Source organism: Corvus kubaryi, unplaced genomic scaffold, assembly GCF_017639235.1.
Source record: "Corvus kubaryi isolate FWS band 111438036 unplaced genomic scaffold, C.kubaryi_AGA036_p1.0 37284, whole genome shotgun sequence".
In the NCBI taxonomy this organism is placed as follows: Eukaryota; Metazoa; Chordata; class Aves; order Passeriformes; family Corvidae; genus Corvus; species Corvus kubaryi.
The window spans coordinates 6,638,948-6,660,286 of NW_024581088.1; the positions used below are offsets into that span (position 1 = coordinate 6,638,948).

The window sequence follows — 21,339 nt, forward strand, 5'->3', positions numbered from 1 at the left end:
AACATTAAGTTTTCCAGTGCTTACAAAATCCTTCCTGGGCAGTTTAATGCCTTTATGCACAACCTTAGTTTTGTCAACAATAAAAGATTTGCTTTTCCTTCCCCCTCCCCTCTTCTTTTAGTTCTTCCTAATTTCAAGCCTCTTGTATCTCATCTTCATCCCAGCAGTTATTCCTCCCTAAAGGATTAACATATTTCCATGTTACTCATTTTGCAAAACAATGTCAGGCCGTATTTTCCCAGGAGGTTCTTTAATCTCCAAACTGTCCCTCATTTATTCCTCAGCCTGTCTGTCTCGTGCTTTTCCTGGAATTCCGAAGACAATTCTTTAAATTACAAAAATGAGTTCTCAACTCGCTGCTGGGGTGGGAATGACTTTGTAATTTGGGGAGGGGGGAAGGGAGGTAAGAATGTTGGGATAATCAGACATCTGCCTTTTTATCTTTTCACCCAGGATTTTGTTCTGTCTCCCCCTTTTCCCTAAGCAGTGTTTGCTCCTGCAGGCAGGTAGCTGTAACTTCTGGAATTATGTCACTTTTTACACCACAGAGAATTCACAGCACTGAAATGTGAACTATTCTGTGGGTTTATGTGTTTAAAGCAGACCTCTCAGACCAGAGCTGGTGCAGAACTGCAGCCCTGTTTTGGTTAACAATGTTTTTTCGCTCCTCTTTAACCTGCAAGGTTAATGCCCCATCACTGAGCCTCATCATGGCTTTTTGCTGTCCCTCCCACCTCATCTTCATCATAACTATTCAGAACAACACCATCACCTGCAAATTTTGCCACAGAGCTTTGCACCCCTTCTTCCAGGTTGTTTGGGAATACTTTAAGCCCCAAAAAATCTCAGCAGACCCCCAAAGTTCACCTCAACACATTAACCTTTCATTTTCCCTTTCAACCAAATATTCATGCATACAAAGAGATTTTCTGTCTGTATCCAGGATTTTGATGGATGTTTGGTTCCTTTAAAACCTGGTGAGAGGAAGCATCTTGTCAAAAACTCTTCCTGGTCCCCTGACACTGAACTGTGCCTTAAATCAAATCCCTCCTGATGGGAGAGAATTTGCTGCAAGTCCTTGCAAGGAGTTTCAAAGATAAACCGAGACTTTTCCTTGAGTTTCAATGCTTCCAGATAGTTGTTTATTAATGTTTATGTCTTATCAGAGGAACAGAGCCACTAGCGTGACCCAGGTACAGCATAGAGCACAGAAAAGCAGGAGTGAGGCCTCTCTATCAAGATTTACACAGCCTTTTAAAGATAATTTAACCAATAGTTACTAAAAATGTACATTATTTTCACTTTCCTACCAATTATTCAGTAACACGACTAGGAACTGCAGAATTCTCTATCCAATCATTCCAAACTACTTTTATTGCAGAATATGGAGTAGTAGAAAAAGGAGAAGAAGTTTAGAGAACAACAACAATCCTCCATTTTGGTATTTTTTACTCTTATCTATTTACTACAAAGAGAAGCCCAAAACCTCGAAATTTTTCACCCTGTGACAATCTTACACAGTAGTCTATCACCTAATTCACACCACTGTATTTTCTAGTTCTTGTTAGTCCACTGGTAATTTTTTCCAAGGTCTGAGGCTAAAACAGTGTTGTTCAGGGGGGTAAGAACCCTTCAAAACAGGCAGAGAAATATTCTCGGCACTCTGGGTTCCTACAGTCCCCCAAGCAAACCATCAGCCCAGCTTCCCCAGTAAACCTTAATATGAGAATGAACCCTGAGAAAAAGCAGCAGTTTGTGGACAGAAAGGCTCCTGCTAGGACTGGGAGGAATAAATGTCATTCTCCATGACCTGTTCCTCCATCTTTCCTGCTTTATATGCACCTTTTCTCATGCATGCCTAGGGAGAGGTGTCAGCAGAACACATCACTCCACATCAGCTGTGTTCCTGTGAGTAGCTGGATTAGCTACTGCTTGTTAGGTGGATGCTGAAAGACCTTTGATCTCGTGAAGTCAGGGCAGGAGATTTAGTCTTGGGGTTTGGGTGGATTTTTTTTTTTTCCCCCTTTTCAAAGGTTTCCCCCCAAAAATAAGTGCTTGAACCAGTGCTGCATTATTGGCTGCATAAATGGTTTTTTCTTCACTGAGAGGCTTAGAGGCTTGTGTAAACTACACTGTAGAGCCCAGAGTAAACACATAAAACATGTCCAAGCTGTAGTTTGAGCTGATTCAGTTTAATTCCATGTAAAACCAACAGGATCTGTTCCAATCAAAGCTGTAACTCAGGGCAGCTTTGCCTGCTGACGTTAAGAATTCAAAACAGGTGAAATTCTACGTGTTTACACCTACTGTAGCCTGACATTTCCAAAGAAAAACTAAAGAAAAAACTTAAGTTAAACAGCACCTGGACTTGGTTTTTGGTGTCTCTGATGTTTCTGCACTTCACACATCCCTGCTCAGTGAATCAGCCATTCAAGGGGGGGAGTTTTGTTGTTTTTTTAACATACTCAGCTTACGACTGTGCAAATGAGATTCCCAAATCCATTCCTCAGATCAAATAAAGGTAATTACAGAGCTTACTGTGGGCGATTCCCAGTGGGAGGGTGGGAGTGGCCACGGGTGGGGCTGTACATGCACAACAGAGAAAATGGGAATGTACCACACCCGTCATAAAACATGCTGCCACAGCCAGCAACAGAAACCATTAGGGTGGATCATCATCCACACCTTCTCATAAAGACAGAAAGATGGCATGAGATCCCAAGATGAACTCTCAAGTCACGGAGATGAGCATGACTCACCTGGGGAGAAAAAGGAACATAAAACAAATCAGGAGGCTCCCAAAAGTCCTACCCCACGTCCCCCCTACACCACGTGCCCCAGAGAGGATTAATGGGGTGCATGGTGGCACACACAGCCCTTGACCTATTGATAGGTAATTCAGGGGAGCAGCTGCTTATTAATCATCTTTCATTAGAAGCAGAGAGGAGCAGGGCCACAACTTGTTGTATTTTGGGTCTGGAGGAGCTGCCAGTCCCTGACCCACATAATTTATTACATCATTCAGTGCTTTTCACACTTTTGGAAACGTTAACCAATGTCCATTCTTAGCATCTGGTTTTAAAACCAGCTGGTATTTGCCTTTCCATTCAGATGGAGTGGTGGACTCTAAAAAAAAATGAACTTGTACAAAACATTGTGGATATAGAAAATATTGTGGATATAGAAAATATTGTGGACAGCCCATAAACTGCTTTGGAAACTAGGAACCAGAATAGAAGGGAAAGGGATACTTTAGAATATATTAAAAGTTTTATTATGTGATAGAAGAAAGTAAAATGACACAGGCTGTCATTGCAGGAAGAGGAAAGGAAGGAGGATGGATAAAGGAATACGTGGGAGACAGCACACTTAATTATAGGAGAAAGGGACACTGAAGCTCACAAATGATAATGTGAAACAGGGCTGTAAAAAAGGTAAGAGTGGAGCACAGGTGAGGGATGCCTGGAGAAGGACAAAGTGATCATTCCCTGCTGCATTCTCCCAGCTCTCAGCAATCTGCAGTTCATGAATTTCTGAGCCAAAGGAGGCATCTCCTTATCTACCACCCAATTTATTGCCTGTAGCTGTTTTTACCCTTACTTCTTCCTAGGAATTACTTTTATAAGACACACAGTTGTGTTGATAGCTTTGCTGTATTTGTGGCATCTCCTCATTGCCACCCCCCAGAGCCAAACTCTGAATTCAGCCCAGATAATTCAGTTACAGATTTTGCTGCCGTTATCTCCTGTGCTGGTTTTTCCTGCCAACCCAGCTGGTTATTCATGACACAATCACACAGTTTCTGCATCGTATCAACTGCTCCCAACCCTTGGAATCGTGTCTGACTTCATGCTTAGATGTCTACAATAAAGCCATGAAATTTCATACCCCTCCTTCAGGAAGCAGCAGAACCATTCATCCAGAAAACAGGACAGGGTATGCAAAGGATTGGGTTTGAAAATACTGGCAGAGTTGCAGGGCTGGGAGGGAGAGCTGACATCTATTTTAGAGGTTAACTGGTGGAGCTGGAAAGGTGTTTTAGTGTTTAGGATGAGGAGGGAAAAGGTGAGGGGGAAAACCAAGTGCACCTGACAAATTCATTCACCTCCTCAGCTAAATTTCTCCATGCTTGGTTTGTGTTCAGTGCTGAGTTCCCTCTTTGCTGAGCTCATTATGCAAGTTCAGCACCTGTGAGGGACTTTTCTCTGCTAAGAACTTCCCAGGTTATGAGTCTGCCCAGTCCACAAGAAATAGGGAAGTTCTTACAGTGTTATTTCAGCCATACTCTGTGAATTTTTGTCAGGCTTTCTACTTCTACGTAAATTAACTTTTTAGAAACTTTTTTAGCTCTTTTAGAGGTAAAACCCATTCCCAGAACAAGCAGGACCTGCAATGAAGCTGAGAAGAAGCCCTGTAATCTGCTTTCCTCTGTTTTGAGGGGATTTCTGTGTGCTTGGAGAGCAACCACCATGGTGTGGCTACATCTTAAACACCACAGGTGGTTTTGGCCTTTCCATCCCAGAAAGGTTTTGGCCTTTCCATTCCCATTCTGCTTTCCATCCAGTCAGCAGAACTGGAAATCCTTCAGGAAAGGGCTACAGGTATAAGCTAAGGTGTGGGATTGCTTCAGAACGAGGAATGACAATATTTCATCCCCCCCAAAAAGTGGGAAAAATAAGAAAAATGTAATAATTCACAAAGTTCTCTGCAGGGACAGACATGGCCCTCTGTTCTCACCGTTGGGGTCAGAAAGATGCAGGATAAAATATAAGTAAAGAAGAAAAACTAAAATGCTGATGGAAGGATGGGAACCTGGACCAAACACTGCAGTGAAACACCACCTGTTTATTTGCTGCAATGGAAAAAAACCATCCTGGTTCTGCCTCTAAAAATGTTTTATTCCCATAAAATAGATTTGGGACAAAAGCCTTTTGAGGGTTTATTTATTCAGAGAGTTGTAGTTTTTTATAAATGTGTTCCTAGAGCAGATTAAAAACCTGCAAACACTCTCCCCACCTTCTCATCCAGGAAGCACCTGGATGTTGCAGAGCTCCCCACCCCTCCTGCTGGACAGCACACCTGGACATGGTGGCAATGAGTCCACAGTGCTCACCTGGTATTCAGCCTCGCCTACAGGTGGCCCTTCATGAACAAAGCCTGATAATTCAGGAATGATCTCATTTAAAAATGGCATCCTTATCTCACAGGAATTCAGTACTTTACTACTAAACTGGCAGCAAACACATCCCGTGCCATTGGATGCAGAAACGGTCTCATGGTTGCAAATTTTCTTCACTCATCCTTGAGATTGTCACATTAATCTTCTTTTTCCTCTAATTATGCAAAAGATATTTCCAGAGGTAGTGAAATATAGGCAGCCATCACGGCTAACCATGAGAGAATTGAGCTCAGAACCCTGGAATAAGAGAGCAAGAATAGCACGGTTAAATTAAACAAACTCACTGGCGGATTTAAATTCAGGAGAAAAGAAATTACAGTCCTTAGAAGCTCGGTAAAGTAATTCAAGTATCCTGTAATCAAGGTCCAATACATCCTGTGAAGAGAAGCAAGGGAGCAATGAGGAATTCATGTGGCCAAACCAGAGTTTAGTGCTGGGTTGTGCAGGTTCCAATCCTGCTCCTGAAAATGTCTCCTAAAAACAGGACAAGCCTTGGTGACAAGAATGTCAGGGATCAACAAAGCAATGACAGCTTTGACGAGCCAGCACAACCTCCAGTGTCAGCCTGGCAGGAGTAACCTTAGAAAAGTCTTGAATTCATTAAAAAGCCTTTAAAAAAATCCTGATTCTTATTAATAAATTCCTCTTCGGAACGTTTTCCAGAATTAGTAATGCATAGAAATATTCCTGTCTCCATGACAAGTGTTAGCCACAACATTCTGGGCACTTCTACGATGTTTGGCACATGGCATCATTGACTGACAGAGGATGGACTTCTAACTGCAAAAGGAAAAATGGAATCCTGAAACCTTGTGGCTCCTTTCTTGTAAAGACTTGACGGGAAAAAGAATTCCACGTCGTTGTTTGGAAAACATCAGTGAGATGTGGGGAGGAAAATGATGATTTGGTGATTCGGGCAGAGATGTGAGCAGGTCACACCAGCTGATGTCAAACCAGGCTCAGGGAGCTGCCTAAGGCAGGCAGGGAGGATGGATTAGGAATTGGGGAACATCCGAACACACCTCCCTCTTGTGAAAACCGATCTCAGCCCCAAGGGCTGGAGAGGGCACTCACAGCAACACCCAGCGAGTTCAGGTCGCTCCGAGAGGCAGAGGAGACACAAACCCAAGGATTGTTCAAGCCATGGATTTCTGCCACGGGATTCAGTCATGCAGAGCTAATAGATCAGCTGCTGCTGCCTCACTTACCCCAACACCCAGCTGAGGTTACAGTTTCTCACTATTTTCGTATTGTTGAGGTAGTTATCTTATCACAGGAGCCTCGCACGGTCATGCAACATTTACAGCAGCCAAAATGACATGAAATGGTTCCAGCTACATCTGGGATAATCAGATACCTCTTTCCAAATCAAAGCATCATTGTTTGCTTTAGCACATCCTACATCCAGGCAACCCACAACTTCCTTAAGCTCTGTCTCGCAGGAAGAGTTTGTTGTAAATGATTTATTGTAATCCTGGTTATTGGCAACCTCCCCTGGCTGTAATTTCTGCTCCTAAAGAAGATTTGTCAGTGAGTGATGTGATTTCTCTTTGCTAAAGTCTATGTTAACAATGCAAAGTGCTTTGGAGCTCATTGTTTTTGGAGTTTTGGGGGGGGGTTGTTTGTTTCATGTTCTTTGTACAAAATAAGACAAAGTGTCTCTAAAGGACATTAAAAAAAAGATTTAATGAACAGTGACAGCAAAGATTTTTCAGTCTGTTGATTTGGCAGTTTAAATTGATCTACATTTGCATCCTGCTGTGAGACACATCAGTGAGAGTGAAGTTGCAAATGGCTTTTGGGGTGAGAAGCTTGGAGTCCCAAGAAGAAAACGAAAATCAGAAATACGTGGCCAGAGGCTTTTCTCTCACAGCAAGACATATCCACAGCGTGCCAGTTCCAGGATGAGGATAACCTGGAGCTGCAGTTCTTACTGAGCTGCTGGTGCCAGTGTGAAAACTGAAAACAGCACTGTGATGGTAGCCTTGGGACTTTTCTCCATATGGGAGATCCTCCAAAATGGACTCTTGACAAAGGCATTAAATAACCACCACTGAGCACATACTATCAGCCCAACATTGTTTAAGGCTGCTTCTCATTTAACAGTAAAAAAAGAAAAATCCTTTGCCTTTGGCTGCTTCTCATTTAATAGTAACAAAGAAAACACCTTCCCTACACAGAGGGAACTTTTTATAGTCTGAAATGTCACTGAGACTCCTCCTTTCCTACCAAAATGCAATTCATCAACAGAACCTGGCAAAGGTCTCAGAGGGGAGGGACAAGAATAATTTGATTTTCCTGGACCTTTTGTAGTAACTGTCCAAACAACCCTGATAAACTCCCTTTGCTTTCAGAAAGGATTTGTCAAAATTCTCTCGCAATGCACAAGCCACCAGGCAAGAACTGTACCTGTGCAAAAGCTTTTAATAAAATTCTAATGCTCCACACCACAAATGAGGCAGCTGGGCTGAAAAGTTGCAGTATAAAAGAGGTCAGAGCCGGCTTTGTATAACCTGAAGATAAGTGGGAAAGCAGCACTGGGAGGGCAGGCAGTGTGGAACACTTACAAACAGACACATCTATTTCCTAGTTGTCAGTTTTCCCACCTGCTTCTTTCAAGATGAGAAATCTCTCTCCTCATCAGCCTCCAGTGAAGCCACTGGGAGAGGAGCCTGTGCCTCAGACGTTTCTGAACTTTATCTCACATCATCTTTTTTCCTGATGTATTACTGCAGGTCTCCTGCTTCATTTCCAAGCCCCATTGTGCTCTATCCCCCCGGGCAGTGCTGTCTTACTCATCAGAAATACAGATTTCTCTTTGAACTATAAAGGCAAAAAAAAGGTCTCCACATTTTTAGGTGATATATCTTTGTTAAGCAAACCTAACAAACCCCTTGGATATTTACCTAACAGCTATTTCAACACGTGGCAAAGACCTGGCAGATTAACTCTTGAATTTGAGTGGCTTTTTTTAGCCCTTATTTGTTCACCTGAAATATAAACTGTGAGCACAAACACCTCTGTGTAGCTGCAAACTTGGTGCACGACATAACAGGATGCACATCCTGCTTTTGTTTTACTGTAAGGTTACAGTGAACAAGGAAAGAGAAGTCATGGTAGAAAACAAAACACCAGAAGATTAAATTTATTCCTTTTAATCCAAAGACCACCATCAGATATGTCTCCTATATCCAAAGATCAAAGATTGGGAACTAGAGAGGAGATCCAACTAACAAAAACAGGGATGGAATGATGAAGTCATTTACATATCTCAGATACATTTTAATCATGCAAAAGAGAATAGAAGGGCTGAAGGGATGGGACTAATAAAAAACAGGAGTGAAAATGTAAATGTGTTGTAACCATCAGCCTGGATAATGACAGGAAAATATCCTTTTTTTAATATAGTCCCTCTGAAAACACCTGGGGCACATTTATATCACAATCTCTCAATAAAGTGACATTGCCAAATTTGCACAACCCCAAAACAATACATTTCCATTCGTGATCCTACAGAAAACAAAGAAATTACTTGTTTTTGTGAAAGTTGTGCAGTGAATCCATAGAAACCCCGAATCCCATCTCCATTGGAATTGAATCTACAGAACATTTCCTTAAGACCGAAAATTCCACTTGTCAGGAGTTCCTCAGGATGGGTCCAGCTGCCTATCCCAGCCTGTCCAGGCACCTGCACCCAACAAGGAGTTTGTTCCACAGTTTAAATTTTAAAAAGTGTTCATTGTAATTTGATTTTGCCTTAACAGGGTTTCTGTCTGACGTGGATTTGGTGATGGTTTCGCTACTCCAGGACCAATCCAATATTAAATTTTCTCCTTCGGACACTCTGGAAAGGGACCAGCAGGACCTCATGAAGGCACAGGGGGATTCAATATCCCCAGTTCAGCAAAGTGTGAGTAAACTGGCCCAGGCCTGTTCTCTTTCTTCAAAGATCAGAATCAACATGCAGCTCTTGCCGTACTAAATCTCACCAAACCTACTTGTGACAAAGCAAACACTGAAAGTTTTATTCTTGAAGGGTAGAAACCTGAGTTATCCTGCTCAGCTAATCTTAAACTCCAGCTAAATTTCCTATTTCATTGCTTCAAATGCCTGGAAAAGCTGTGCTGTGTTCCACTGCAGAAAGCCCTGGATTTATCCTGATTTATCCTTTTATTCCCTGAGGGATTTCTTGAAATCCAGCTCTGATTTGGAGAGGGAAGGAGGGAAGGGACCACTCAATAATCTGGTCTGCCTTTTTGTGGAACACAGGACATTCCATCTCCCCCCTCCCTGCACACAACACCCTGCTCCCGACTGATGTGTGTCCTCTCAAAGGCATCCCAGTAATTACTCATCCCTGGTGTCAGGGAAAATATGCATATTTTCAGTGCCAGGATCCAGACACCAGCCCTGCTTCAGCCTTGCTCCTCCAGATTAAAGAGCACTTCAGTAGCTGGTATTTTCTCTTTGCTGAAGTGCAAAAGGGAGGGGAGGAGATGAGACAGGAAGGTTGAAGTGTCTGCCCAGAGCCTGCCTTGTCTCTCCAAATGAGTGTGGCCACCTTAATGAAGGGAAGTGATGTAACCACCAACAAATCTGGAGCCTGGAACACCATCAGGGGATGAGATCAAGCTTATTTGACTAAACTTGCAGGCGACAAGACTTGCACTTATCACATTCCTGTCATTTAATCTTTCACTGATTGGTCATACCTCAGCTTTTTCCCTGGAATGGTCAGACCAGAGAGTCAAGGTGCCCCATTTTTCAAGGACAGTTCAGTTTTCTTGTGGAATCTCAGAATGGTTTGGGTTGGAAGGGACCTTAAAGATCATCCAGTTCCGTGCCACCTGCTAGACCAGGCTGCTCAAAGCCCAGTCCAACCTGGCCTTGCTTTTATTAATTAATTATTGAATAGTTTTGGATACCAAGCAATCAGAAAACCTTTTAGGTCTTTTGAGGGCTTCTCTGCATGAAGGTGGTTAGCACTGGTCATTTCATGCTTACCATTAACAATGCATTTTTAATGTAATTAAAATATAAATGATTTCTATAAATAAATAATGCAGATAGCGAAAAGAATAAAATACTTGCTCATACTAATCTTAAACACCATCCTCAAATCAATAAATGCCAATATTCCATCACAGGATAATCCCAGCTACAGCTGCCAACCCTATGAGCCAGACACCAGGACAGAAAGGAAGAGCTCAGAATCCTCTCACAGCCCCAGCCCTGCTTCCCCATCCCAGGACCAAATCCACGGGAGGTACCCTGCGAGCCAAGGAATTCCCTGTGGCAAGAACAAATTCAAAGCATCCTTCAGCACGGAAAAATTCCGACGGTACAGCTACGAGGAAAACACTGCCGGGAGCTACGACCGCTTCCTCAAGAGCAGCAGGAACCCCTTCCACCCTTACAAGAGGCAGATCAGCGAGGATGTTTTCCAGGAAGCACACCAGGCCCTGCCACCAGAAGCTTCTCCCTTCAAAAGCCACAGGAGCATTGATGGCTTCGAGGGTCTGCCGGGATCTGTGGGTCCTGAGGAGCCGGAGGCGTTTCCCACCCACATCCCCAACATCTCCGCGGAGCAGCCGTGGTGTAGCAGCCTCCAGTACAGCACCACGGGGCAGGAGCATGGCTCACAGGTCATGGTCAGTGGTTTTTTGGAATTGTTTTCCCTGTTTTCACTGGCAAAAATGTGCTTTTGGAAGTATTTTCTTATCTCTTAGCGTGATTACATTGATATTTGTTATCCTGTCAAGCTACAGGCTAAAGCTCAGGAAAAGCATATTTAGATATATCCATATTTATGTGTCCAAATTCCCTATTTTATGGTCTTTCCCTGCTGGAAAACATCCCTCAGAAAGATGCACAAGGACAAATGATTTTCCATTAGACGTGGTACATGAATCCTAAATATCCAAATCCTCCCTGATTTGTCATCAGTTGGTATTTTCAAGAGGCAAAAGTTCACAAAACAGTATTTTCAAGCATGAGGATGTGGGGCAGATTTGTTACAACACCTCAGCTCACCTGCACTTTTCTCAGTGCAAATAGAAGAGAAACTTTAAGACATCGGTGCCACGAAAAATTAAATACCAGCTCTGTTTCTATGTGCAGTGTCAAGTCACCTGGGCTAATTCCAATAGTAGATAGAGGCAACTGCCTATTTAGGGCAGCAGAGATCCCTGAAAAGCAAATTTAATTACTCTCCAGTATCTCCACACTATCTCTGCTGTGATCCAAGGTGTAAAGTGCATCTTGATCATCTCCTGCAGCCAAAAAGAACAACTCCACCTGCCAGAGGAGGGCCCTGAGCTGGTTCGAAATGGCTGGGAGAGGGAGAATTCGTGGGCTACCAAATGAAAGAGGAGTTTTTTTAAAAAAAAATCTTAATTGGATTAAGACCAGGGAATGGAGAGATGTTGTCAGGGAACATACCTGGGGATTGAAGCCATCCAGGTTAAGGAGGAAATTGATCTAAATCTCTTATTTCCTGGATAAACACTCATCTAGGTCAGAGGAGTTCAGTGCAAAACCTATGAGCAGCTGATGAAAAAAAAACTCCCATTGTCTTCCCAAATCCCTGGGCTGCAGGATGTGCAGGATGCAGAGGCAACGCTGCAGGAGCCCTTTACAAGCACTTGTAACTACTCCCTGCTGGTGTCTCCCCTGGTTCTGCCAGCACCCAACTCCCAACTCCTAAATCGCTTCCAACTGGAAAGTTGGGATTTCTGAAAATCTTCATCTGGTGGTCACTGATATTTATTAAGAACATAATAATTAAAAATAACACTGATATTTATTAATAGTGGATGTCAAACCAAGTCTAATTTGTGCTCCTAATAATATACCATTAAAATATTAAATATTTTTATATTTATTAGATATAGTACATGCATTACATATAAAACATATTAAAATATTTATTATGTAATATATCATTTTATATTTATTTATTAGACAAAATACCATAAGAGCTTGTCATTATTACCCTGCTTTAAAGCAGAAGGAGAAGTGCTATTAGATTCTTGAAATAATAAGATTCTCACTGAATTCTTCCATTTTTACGTATTCCCTGCATCTTGGTTGAACCCAGTAGTCAGCCCAGTGTGATTTTTCTCTGCCATCCCTCTCCTGTACATTGCAGACCTCACCCTCCAGCTAAGGCCAAAATTCCAGAGCCAGCTGGAGGGACTGCCAGCCTGCAAGATAAAATCAAGGAGAAGGAAAAAAGAGGGAGACACTTGTGCACACTCAGGAATGAAAGCTGGAGTGTGTGATTTGTGTGTGCAGGGAGGAAGAAATAAAAATATAACCAGAGCCTGACGTTTTCTGGATTGCTTTTGCATGGAGTGTGGCCTGGGATTTCCTTTTCTAAAGCTGTAATTATGGAAATGCAGGAATTGGTTCATGTCTTCATTGAATCACGGAGTGGTTTGGGTTGGAAGGAACCTTAAGGATTATCCAGTCCCACTCCCTGCCATGGGCAGGGACACCTTCCACCATCCCAGGTTGCTCCAAACCCCGTCCATCCCAGCCTTGGACACTTCCAGGGATGGATCATCCCCAGATTTGCACCATTAGAACACAAACCAACTTCTATTAACTCTCACTGAAACAGAACTAAGCCCCAAAAAGTCAATATAGCAAAGGCAAATCTAGACAGTGACAAACAGAATTCTCCTACTTTAAATTAAACTGTTTTCTCTAATAACTCATTCCTTGAATATTTTTCCAGCAGGATTCAGACATGAAGCTTAGGACATCCCCCCTGGAAGGGCAGCCTGGTTTGTATTGCTACCAGCCCCAAGTGCAGCAGATGTATTGCCCCTCACACCCTTTCCATCAGGTCAGTACCACAGGTGCACCAAAATCCCTGGATTTTTAGCCCTCAACTGGTACAATAATTGTGGTAATAATAATTTTTTTAAAGGATTTAAAAACATCTTTAGATCTATGGGCTTCCAGGGCCATGTTTATATACCTACATTCTGTTTATGAGAATAAGATCCTAAAAGAACCACAGCTAAATGCATTTTGAAATGGTCATTCAGAAAAAGAAGAAGAAAAAAAACAACCCCAAAACTTGTAAAAATGGAATCTTGGTACTGCATATTTATATTTTCACCCTTACACTCAAGAAAATTGGCTTTGAAGCCAGATAAATTATTAACAAAACTCTTGGCATTTCAGGATCTTAATTAACTGTGCTTTAACTTCAGGGGGAAAAAAAGCAAATACATGTGACTGTACACTTAAAATTCAGACCAAACATAGAAAGATGTTTTAAAGTAAAATTGGAACAGCAAAACGATGTTCACTTTCCTTGTGCTTGATGGCACACGCACCTCTTTTGAAATCTTTTGCCTCTTACATCATCCCCAGTGAGAGATTATTCAGCTGAAGCATGATTGACAATAATGCTGATGGTGCAGGAGAAGGTGCAAGATTCAGGTTGTTCTTCTGTAATGTAACCTTATTATTGACACTTAAAATAATTTCCTGCAGATGTAAATGGTGGGGCTGTCCAATGCTTTGAAACTTTCCTCTTTTATGCTCAATTACCTGCACAGTATAAAATTTTCAGGGAGATGTTCAAGATCGAAATTTGCTGATTTCAAACAAGGGAAGGAAAAAACTTAAGGTGAAATTAAGGCAACAAGGATTTTTCAGATTTATAGGTAGAAATCCATGTACAAAACCAGCACAACTCCAAAACACCCGCCCATTAGAGCAGAATTAAATGAAACTTAAAGGGAACTCCAAAATACATGAAGATAAAAGCTCACACCTGAGTTCTGTCTCCTTTGATCCCAGGGACTGATGACAGATTTTGTGGCGTCATCTGTGCCATCTCATTCCACTGGCACATGGAGTATAAAACACGTGACTGACAGAGCAGGGATTTAAAACTGAGCAAAGAAAACCAAACCCAAGCTCCTGTGTGACATTTCACTGGGCTTGTTAATCTGTGTGGTGTTACTGAGTCATGGAAACACTCATCACTCCTGGTTTTTTATTTTGCTTATCACACTGATATTCCACCAGCCAGAATTTACTTATTTTTCCCTGACATGTGGCAAAAAGGCAACAATCTTTAAATTCTTATCGACACTGCCATAGTTAATTTACTTGTGTTGTTTTCTTGTTAGCCTGAAACTCAGTGGAAGTGATAAAAGGTAATCATAAAATTAAAATAGAATAAAAACTAATGGGATATTGCAGTACTATCCTAACTTACAAATCTATTATTTTTATTTTAGAAGAAAATGGTCCCAAAATGATGCAAAAAAAAAAAAAATATATATATATAAACTGCTGTGGATATCTCACAGCTCTGTACATCTCACTCACCACAAAAATGGCATTTCTGTGTGCTGCTTTGGCAGAAACCCCCCTCAGCTCGTGAATTCATGGAGTATTTTTGATTTCTTTATCCATTCTGCAGCAGGCACCTTTCCCCTGTCCTTGCTGATTTGATCCCAGTGCTGTTTCTATACTGACCACATTCCAAAAAACCTCCAGAATTAAAGCTCCTGGGAGCTGCCAGGCAAGATCCAACAGGCACCAAGAGGAAAATCCTCCATCCACCTGCAGGCTGGCACTGGGACAAATCTCTTAAGTGCAGCAGGTTTCTGTCAGACTTTTCAGTACTTGTGCTTAATGTCACTATAGGAGAAGTCTGGCAATGTGTTCTCCTGCTCAGGAATGAAAAAATAAAACAAAAAACCAATGGGTAAAAGAGGTGGAATTGCTGTCCCTGTGTCACAATCACACACTGGAAAATGAAAAGAACATGGGGTGCAGCTGAGAAGAAGTGGAATAACCTCTTCTGCATGCAGCAGCCCCATTATTAATGCTTTGCATTTCAAACTGGAATGGGGCAGTGCAAGTTAAATCACTCCAAGGAAGTTCTGCTCCGGAGAGCGGGCCCTGGAGTGGAGGATGTTCAAACTGAGTTTTCATTAGAGGGATGAGAGGGATTCAGCTCCTTCATTAATTTTGTCCAGATGATAGAACAGCCTCACCTTCCCCTTTGCTGGACACAACAGAAATGGTGACTCAGATGAAAAATGAGTTATTATTGACCCGAATGAAGCAGCAGACACTGGCTGGAGTCACTCACCCACCCACCATAAAACACCTTTCATGCCATGTGAGACTGTAAAACCAGCTCCAGCCTGTCATTCCAGCCCATTCCCCAGCCTCCCTTCCCTCAAAAAGGACTCATGAAACCAATAAAACAGAAATAATCCCTAAAAGGCCCAGGTCTTGCCTTTCATGATGACATCAAAACCAGCCTCGTCTTAGTGTTGTTTCCTTTCAAAGAGCCACCAAAACCAATAAAAATCAGAATTACTGTAGGAATTGCTCAGTTTCCTACTCTTGGGGAAAAATCTGCACCCAGTGCACAAGGCAGGGAGCACCACACTGCACACAAAAATTAGTTCACAGCATCTCTGGACACTCTAATTGTGCCCAATATTCAGTTTAACAAGGCAGGGCATGATTAATTATGTACATTTCATTTCTTTCACCATGCAAACAACTGAGTCTATTCAGTCTGGTTTTGCACATTCCATTTTGGGCAGTTCAGTGCTAGAAAAATAAAAGCAAACAGGCAAGAAAAACTCCAGCAGCCAGAATGAAACCACAGAGAAACCAAGATCAATTATTCCGAGTACAGAATAAATAAATAGACTGTGAATATTTTGCCATTTTAACCAAGAGCAATGGAAGCTATTGATCCAAAAAAAAAAAGGGATTATAATTAGAAACTAAGAGATGTCCAAGGGTTTTTTTTCCAATGAGTCTTGAGAGCTACATCACAATTTTATGGAGGAACCACACAAACCTCATGACACAGGACTGCTGCAGGTGAGCAGTAAAACACCAGAACAGGCCTCAGCAACCTTTGAGTACCAGGGAAGGCATCCAGGTAGATTTTTTAATAGCATGTGACAGGAGTTCTAATTTTGGCCATGCCTCAGCCCTGGCATCTGGAAAGATTCATGTGGAAGAGGCAGAAATTCCTCTCTTACAGAGCTCCCAGAGAGCCAGCTGATGTTATCTTACCTAAACTGGATAATGCTCCTTTGCTCTTGAAAGCCTCTTTCCAGCAGGTTTAAACTGTAATTTGGGGAAGAAAAACATGGAATTTTCAGTAAGTAAAAAGACCAAGTGCTGTGTTTAAAAATTGAGAACAGATCTACAGAAACTCTGGTGCAACCCAGGCTGTCTCTGTGGGGATTAACTCCAGTCTTTCACCTGGTTTTTTATCCTGGTGATCCCACCTCTTTAGTGTGTCTTGGGAGCTGAACAGGCTTAGAGATCTTAGAGATAGGTCAGCATTTCTCAGGGAGCTTCTGCTGCTGGTCCCAGGGGAAAGGCAAGGGTGGCATAAATATTGTCTGAGTTTAGGGGTCCTGGCTATTCTTTTTATCTTTCTGATACAGAAAATGGGGTGGAAATGTCACTTCAGGTGGTGGCTCCTTGGAGAAGCCTTTCCTTGGAATTGACTGTGAGGGAACAGACAGGCAGCAGCCCAACAGCTTCAGCACGAGACAGGCAACGTGAAACCACCTCAAAAATGTCTCACGTGCTGCTCTCCTGACCCCTGGAATGACATCACTGACTTATTCCATAATAATACATTCATCTTAAACACATTCTCATGCATCCACTAAAGTTCTTGTCATTGTTTGCTGCTTTTCTCCCTGCCTTGCATGGTGACAGTGATTTTAACAGAGATTTTGGGATGCTTTTCGCTCAGAAGCAGATTTTATATGCTTGCAGTTTCTGCCTTTCTGTATCCTCTGCACCTAAAGAAAAAGCAACCAAAAAAAAAAAAAGCAAACAAACCCAACAAGGCTCAGGCAAAACTTTTCTGTTTCTTCCTACACTTTCAGCAGCTTTACTTACTCAGCTGGTTTTTCTAAGGTGAACATTGAAGTATTTTATTCTGGTGGCTTGGGTTTGTTTCTTTTAGTGTCAATAAAATTACATCATTCATTTTTTGTGTGCATGTTCAGGGGAGGCTGAGCAGGCTGAAATACTTCAAAAGAGGTGGCTGAAGGGAGATAAGCTTTAGGTCTATAAAATTAAGAATTATCTGAAGACAATTAATAGGACAGAGTTCCTCATGATTTTCACATAGCAGGCAATAAAGAAAATACTTTTTTCCATGCAGTATCCTCAGAAACAATGCTGTTATTAATGCTGTTACCAGGGAATATTTTTGGGAGCTTGTTGGTAAAGCAAATAACATCTCTCCTGTGCCCACAGTACCCCTCAGGAGGCAGCTACCCCGTGACTTACATCGCTTCCTCGCACTACCCCTACCAAAGGATTGCTCCTCAAAGCAGCCAAGAATCCCAGCAGCCTCTGTTTCCCAAACCCATCTACTCCTACAGGTAATACAATATTTTTCCAAGCCCTCACCTTACAGGAAATACCCTGTTTACTCCTGGCCTGTTTCCAGCATCGTTTGCAACAACACGTTCGCTCTTATTGGTCTTGTTCCCGGGCTGTTCTGTCCTGTCCCTATGGGTCACAAAATGTTCCAGACTCTGGGGCCGGTCAAGGCACAGAGAAATTAAGTGTTGTGAAGCAGGGGAACAGTCTTGATCAATCCCCCCCCAAAAAAAGTGAGATGTTTCTCTAATGCAAAATTTTAGGTGCTGTGAATTTCATCACAGATGAAATTCTGATCCCACTCAGTTGTCTATTCCAGCACCTGCACTAACTCTGATTTTTACTGGAGTGAGGAAATGCCTAGAAAACATATCAGCTATGGCAGTCATATGGGTTTAGCCCCCAAAGTAGACCAGATAATTAAATTTTAATTATCCCTCACTGTCAGTTTGAGTCTCTTTGTGGCCTTCACCAGTTTAAGCATCCAAATGAAACCTCTGGTAACTACACACCAGCAGGATTTGAAGGTCTTGATTCTGCTTTCTGTGTTGCTTTATTTTAAACACAGGTTGGACATTCTGTATGAGCTCTGTGAATTACCTGTAGGAGTTAAGCAGTGCAAGGAGGTTGTTGTGAACAACTGAGTGGAAACACAAAATCATCTTTGTATTTGTGCTACAACAGTGAAAGTGGGAGTAACTACACACACTGTGAAAAATGAGCTAATTTTGGTTGTGAGGAGTCAGGAAGAAGATGCTAAAACACTTTTCTTTCTCTCCCTAAAGCATCCTGATCTTCATGGCTCTCAAAAACAGCAAGACAGGGAGTTTGCCAGTCAGTGAGATTTACAATTTCATGACAGAACACTTCCCTTACTTTAAGGTGAGTTCCACAGGGATGGGGAGGGGAATCTCCCTCTAAGCTTATCTGTCAGCAGAGGGAATAGGGGATGGGATTCCAGCTATGAAAAGGGATCATTTCTTAGGAGGTGAATACCAAATCAATTACACACTATATACTCTCATGAGCACAAACTACTCAGCGTTTTGCACCTGGGCAGAAATGTGAAATGTGGTGATATTTAACTCCAAAAGATCTTAGGAACTGTTCCAGCTGTGAGCTTGGGTGTATAACAGTGACCCATCCTCACCAGCAGCTCATAAAAAAGGCGAATAAGTTTAAAAACACATTCACTGCTTCCTCTCAGACCTCAAATACAGGCAGAACTGGTCTTGTAGCTTGCAGCACCTCCAGACTGGTGTGGAAGCAGAGGATTCCAGGTTATCTCACTGCATCCTGGAGCTGGGATATTCATCTTGGGCAACAGCATCCCATGCCTGCCCTGTGCAAAGAAAAGTATAATGTGTGATAATGGTGCTAAGCTCATAATTACACAGGGAGCTGGGGAGGGAAAGGGTGGATGGTTTGCAGCAGCACTGCTGAAATTTGGATGCCTGCTATGAGGGAATGGTTCCTCACACTTGGAATGCCAGTGGAAAATGCTCAGTCAGCACAGGGATCCAAGAGCAGGAGGATTAGTTAAGATTTTTCAAAGAGCTGTAATGGAATCATCAAGTGCTGCTCCACTCAGAGCTTTATTTCTGCTGATTCTTCAAAACCACCTCACTGAAGTCCACAGTGGGTGACCTCAGCTGTGAGCAAGGCCCAAAAACGAAAATAAAGCCAGTGAGTCTGTCCTGTTTCCTATTGCAAATAGCCCTGCAGCAACTAAAGCAAATTTAAAACAGCCACAGCAAGGCAGTTCAAACATTTATAATATGAAAAGAACACAGAGAATAACTAAAAATAAATGTTCCAATACCATTTTGCAGTGATTTTGGACACTGGGGATAAAATAGAGCACACACAAAAAAGTAGTGAGATTAAATATGTCAGTAATCAGAGAAAAACCCACATTATGGCAGAGGAGGAACTGTCAGGATCCATCACACTCCTGTACTCCCAGATTTCCTCCCAAAGGAATCACTCACTACTCCATCATTTATTACAAGCAAGGGAAGGGAGAGAAAAACAAACAAACCTACCATCAGAAATCCCAGTGGAACCCACAGGAAAACAGCAAGAATTTCAAGCAGGGAGGTGGGAATATTATTAATAGTTTTTATAGGCACATGCATGTTTATTCATCAGATCAAACTCAAATTAATTCTCTGTTGTCTTAAAACACAATTGATCATAAAATTAATCAGCAGCTTTAAACCAAGCGCTGCTGCTGCCAGCATGGGCAGAATCCCTCAGACTCAGGACTGGGGCTCTGCCAGGACCATCCTGGTCCTTCCTGGTTTTTCAGCACCTGATATCTTTTTTTTTTAATTTCTAATTCGTTTAAAAATTGATGAGAATGAAGTTACTGCTGCAGGAAAAGCATAGTGCAGGGGGTACTACCCAAATAGTAACTATTTTGTGACAGCTTTGTTTTTGCATTTTACTTACAAATGCAGTTACATGTATTTGACTGTAACATCCTTAAAATAACCAGGAGAGAATGAGCAATGAAATATTACACTTACAGGCATCAATCTCTGTCTGCCTCTGGTCTTTACAGCAGCCCAGAGAACTACCAATACACGGCAAAAATTAATATCCTCCATCTTCCCTCCTTTTGGAGAGTCTTCAGCAAAATAAAATCACATAAAAATCAGCAAAGAGCATCTTGCTGCTGCTACCAGCACTCACTGAAAAGTAGGATATAACAGGGAGAGGGGAAGCAATTTAGGTAGGAGAGAAAAAGAGTGCAAGTGTGCACAGAGCCTTGCTGGGAGACATGGGATGATACAAGCCGAGTCAAATTAACTGGGATTCGCTGCCACAGCAAATTTAGTTTTTATGATGCAACAATCTCATTTCTAGTTGAAACAGAGCAATCCAACTCCTACGTTCTACCAAAAAAAAAAAAAAAATCTACGCAGCTAAAGTTGAATTAGTCTTTGATGTACCTCTCCCTTCTCTTGAAACCTGGATTTAAAGAGAAAGGGTTTTGCAAGATCACTGAACTCTTTAAACTTCAAGAGCTGGTCAGGATCAGTGGGGTTGGACAATAATATTTTTGGCTTGTCATGCTTGTCCTTTTTTTCTTTTTTTTTTTTTGTAGTGATTACTGAGTCTAACAAAAAGCTTTCATCTTTTTAATTGGAGTTATTGCCAGTGGTCTGAGAAGGCAGAAAGGTCTGTGGTCTGATGGAAGTGTTCAGGTGCTGTAGATGTGCCACCTGGGGATGTGGATTGGTGGTGGCCTTGGCAGTGTTGAGTTAATGGTTGGACTTGGTGGGCTCAGAGGGCTTTTCCCACCTTAATGACTCTGGGATTCCCCAGCTGATTTTATGATTCTGCAGTTTCATCCCCACCGTGCTGGATGCAGCCATGGCCAAAATCAGCCATAGCAAGGAGGTTCCAGCTACCCAAGAGCCACTCCAGCAGCCAAAGTTTGCTCATTAACAATCACATTTGCTTAAAAAACTGGTGTTTTTTCACCTGACACACTGAGTGTTCCTTCAAGCCCTACCTGGGCAAACAAATTCTCACAGCTCAGCAATCCCAAATTTAATGCAAGTACCTGCTTGGCTCCCAGCAGCAGCCTCCAAAATCAATCCCTGTCCTTTTTTGCTCGTACAGTTTCTAAAACCATCTCCTAATTTACACCCCCACATGTTCTGAAAACCTCTGAGAAGCCCGTGCCGCTCCCATCTGAGCAGAAACACCAATTATCCTGTCTAGGTACACAC

At 42.2% G+C, this 21,339-nt stretch overlaps 1 protein-coding gene across 3 annotated transcripts in view; it reads left to right on the plus strand.

Moving 5' to 3' along the window:
• FOXN1 (forkhead box N1) overlaps positions 1-21,339 on the plus strand; it is a 36,108-nt gene that overhangs the window by 9,923 nt on the left and 4,846 nt on the right. For 2 of the 3 annotated variants that reach the window (XM_042026141.1, XM_042026142.1), the window contains exons 2-6: positions 8,944-9,089; positions 10,327-10,830; positions 12,921-13,031; positions 17,468-17,595; positions 18,382-18,478. In XM_042026141.1, coding sequence (XP_041882075.1) covers positions 8,970-9,089; positions 10,327-10,830; positions 12,921-13,031; positions 17,468-17,595; positions 18,382-18,478 — 960 coding nt within the window. In that variant the 5' untranslated portion in view covers positions 8,944-8,969. The remainder of the gene's footprint in view (positions 1-8,943; positions 9,090-10,326; positions 10,831-12,920; positions 13,032-17,467; positions 17,596-18,381; positions 18,479-21,339) is intronic. The other variant, XM_042026143.1, reaches the window with a different exon arrangement.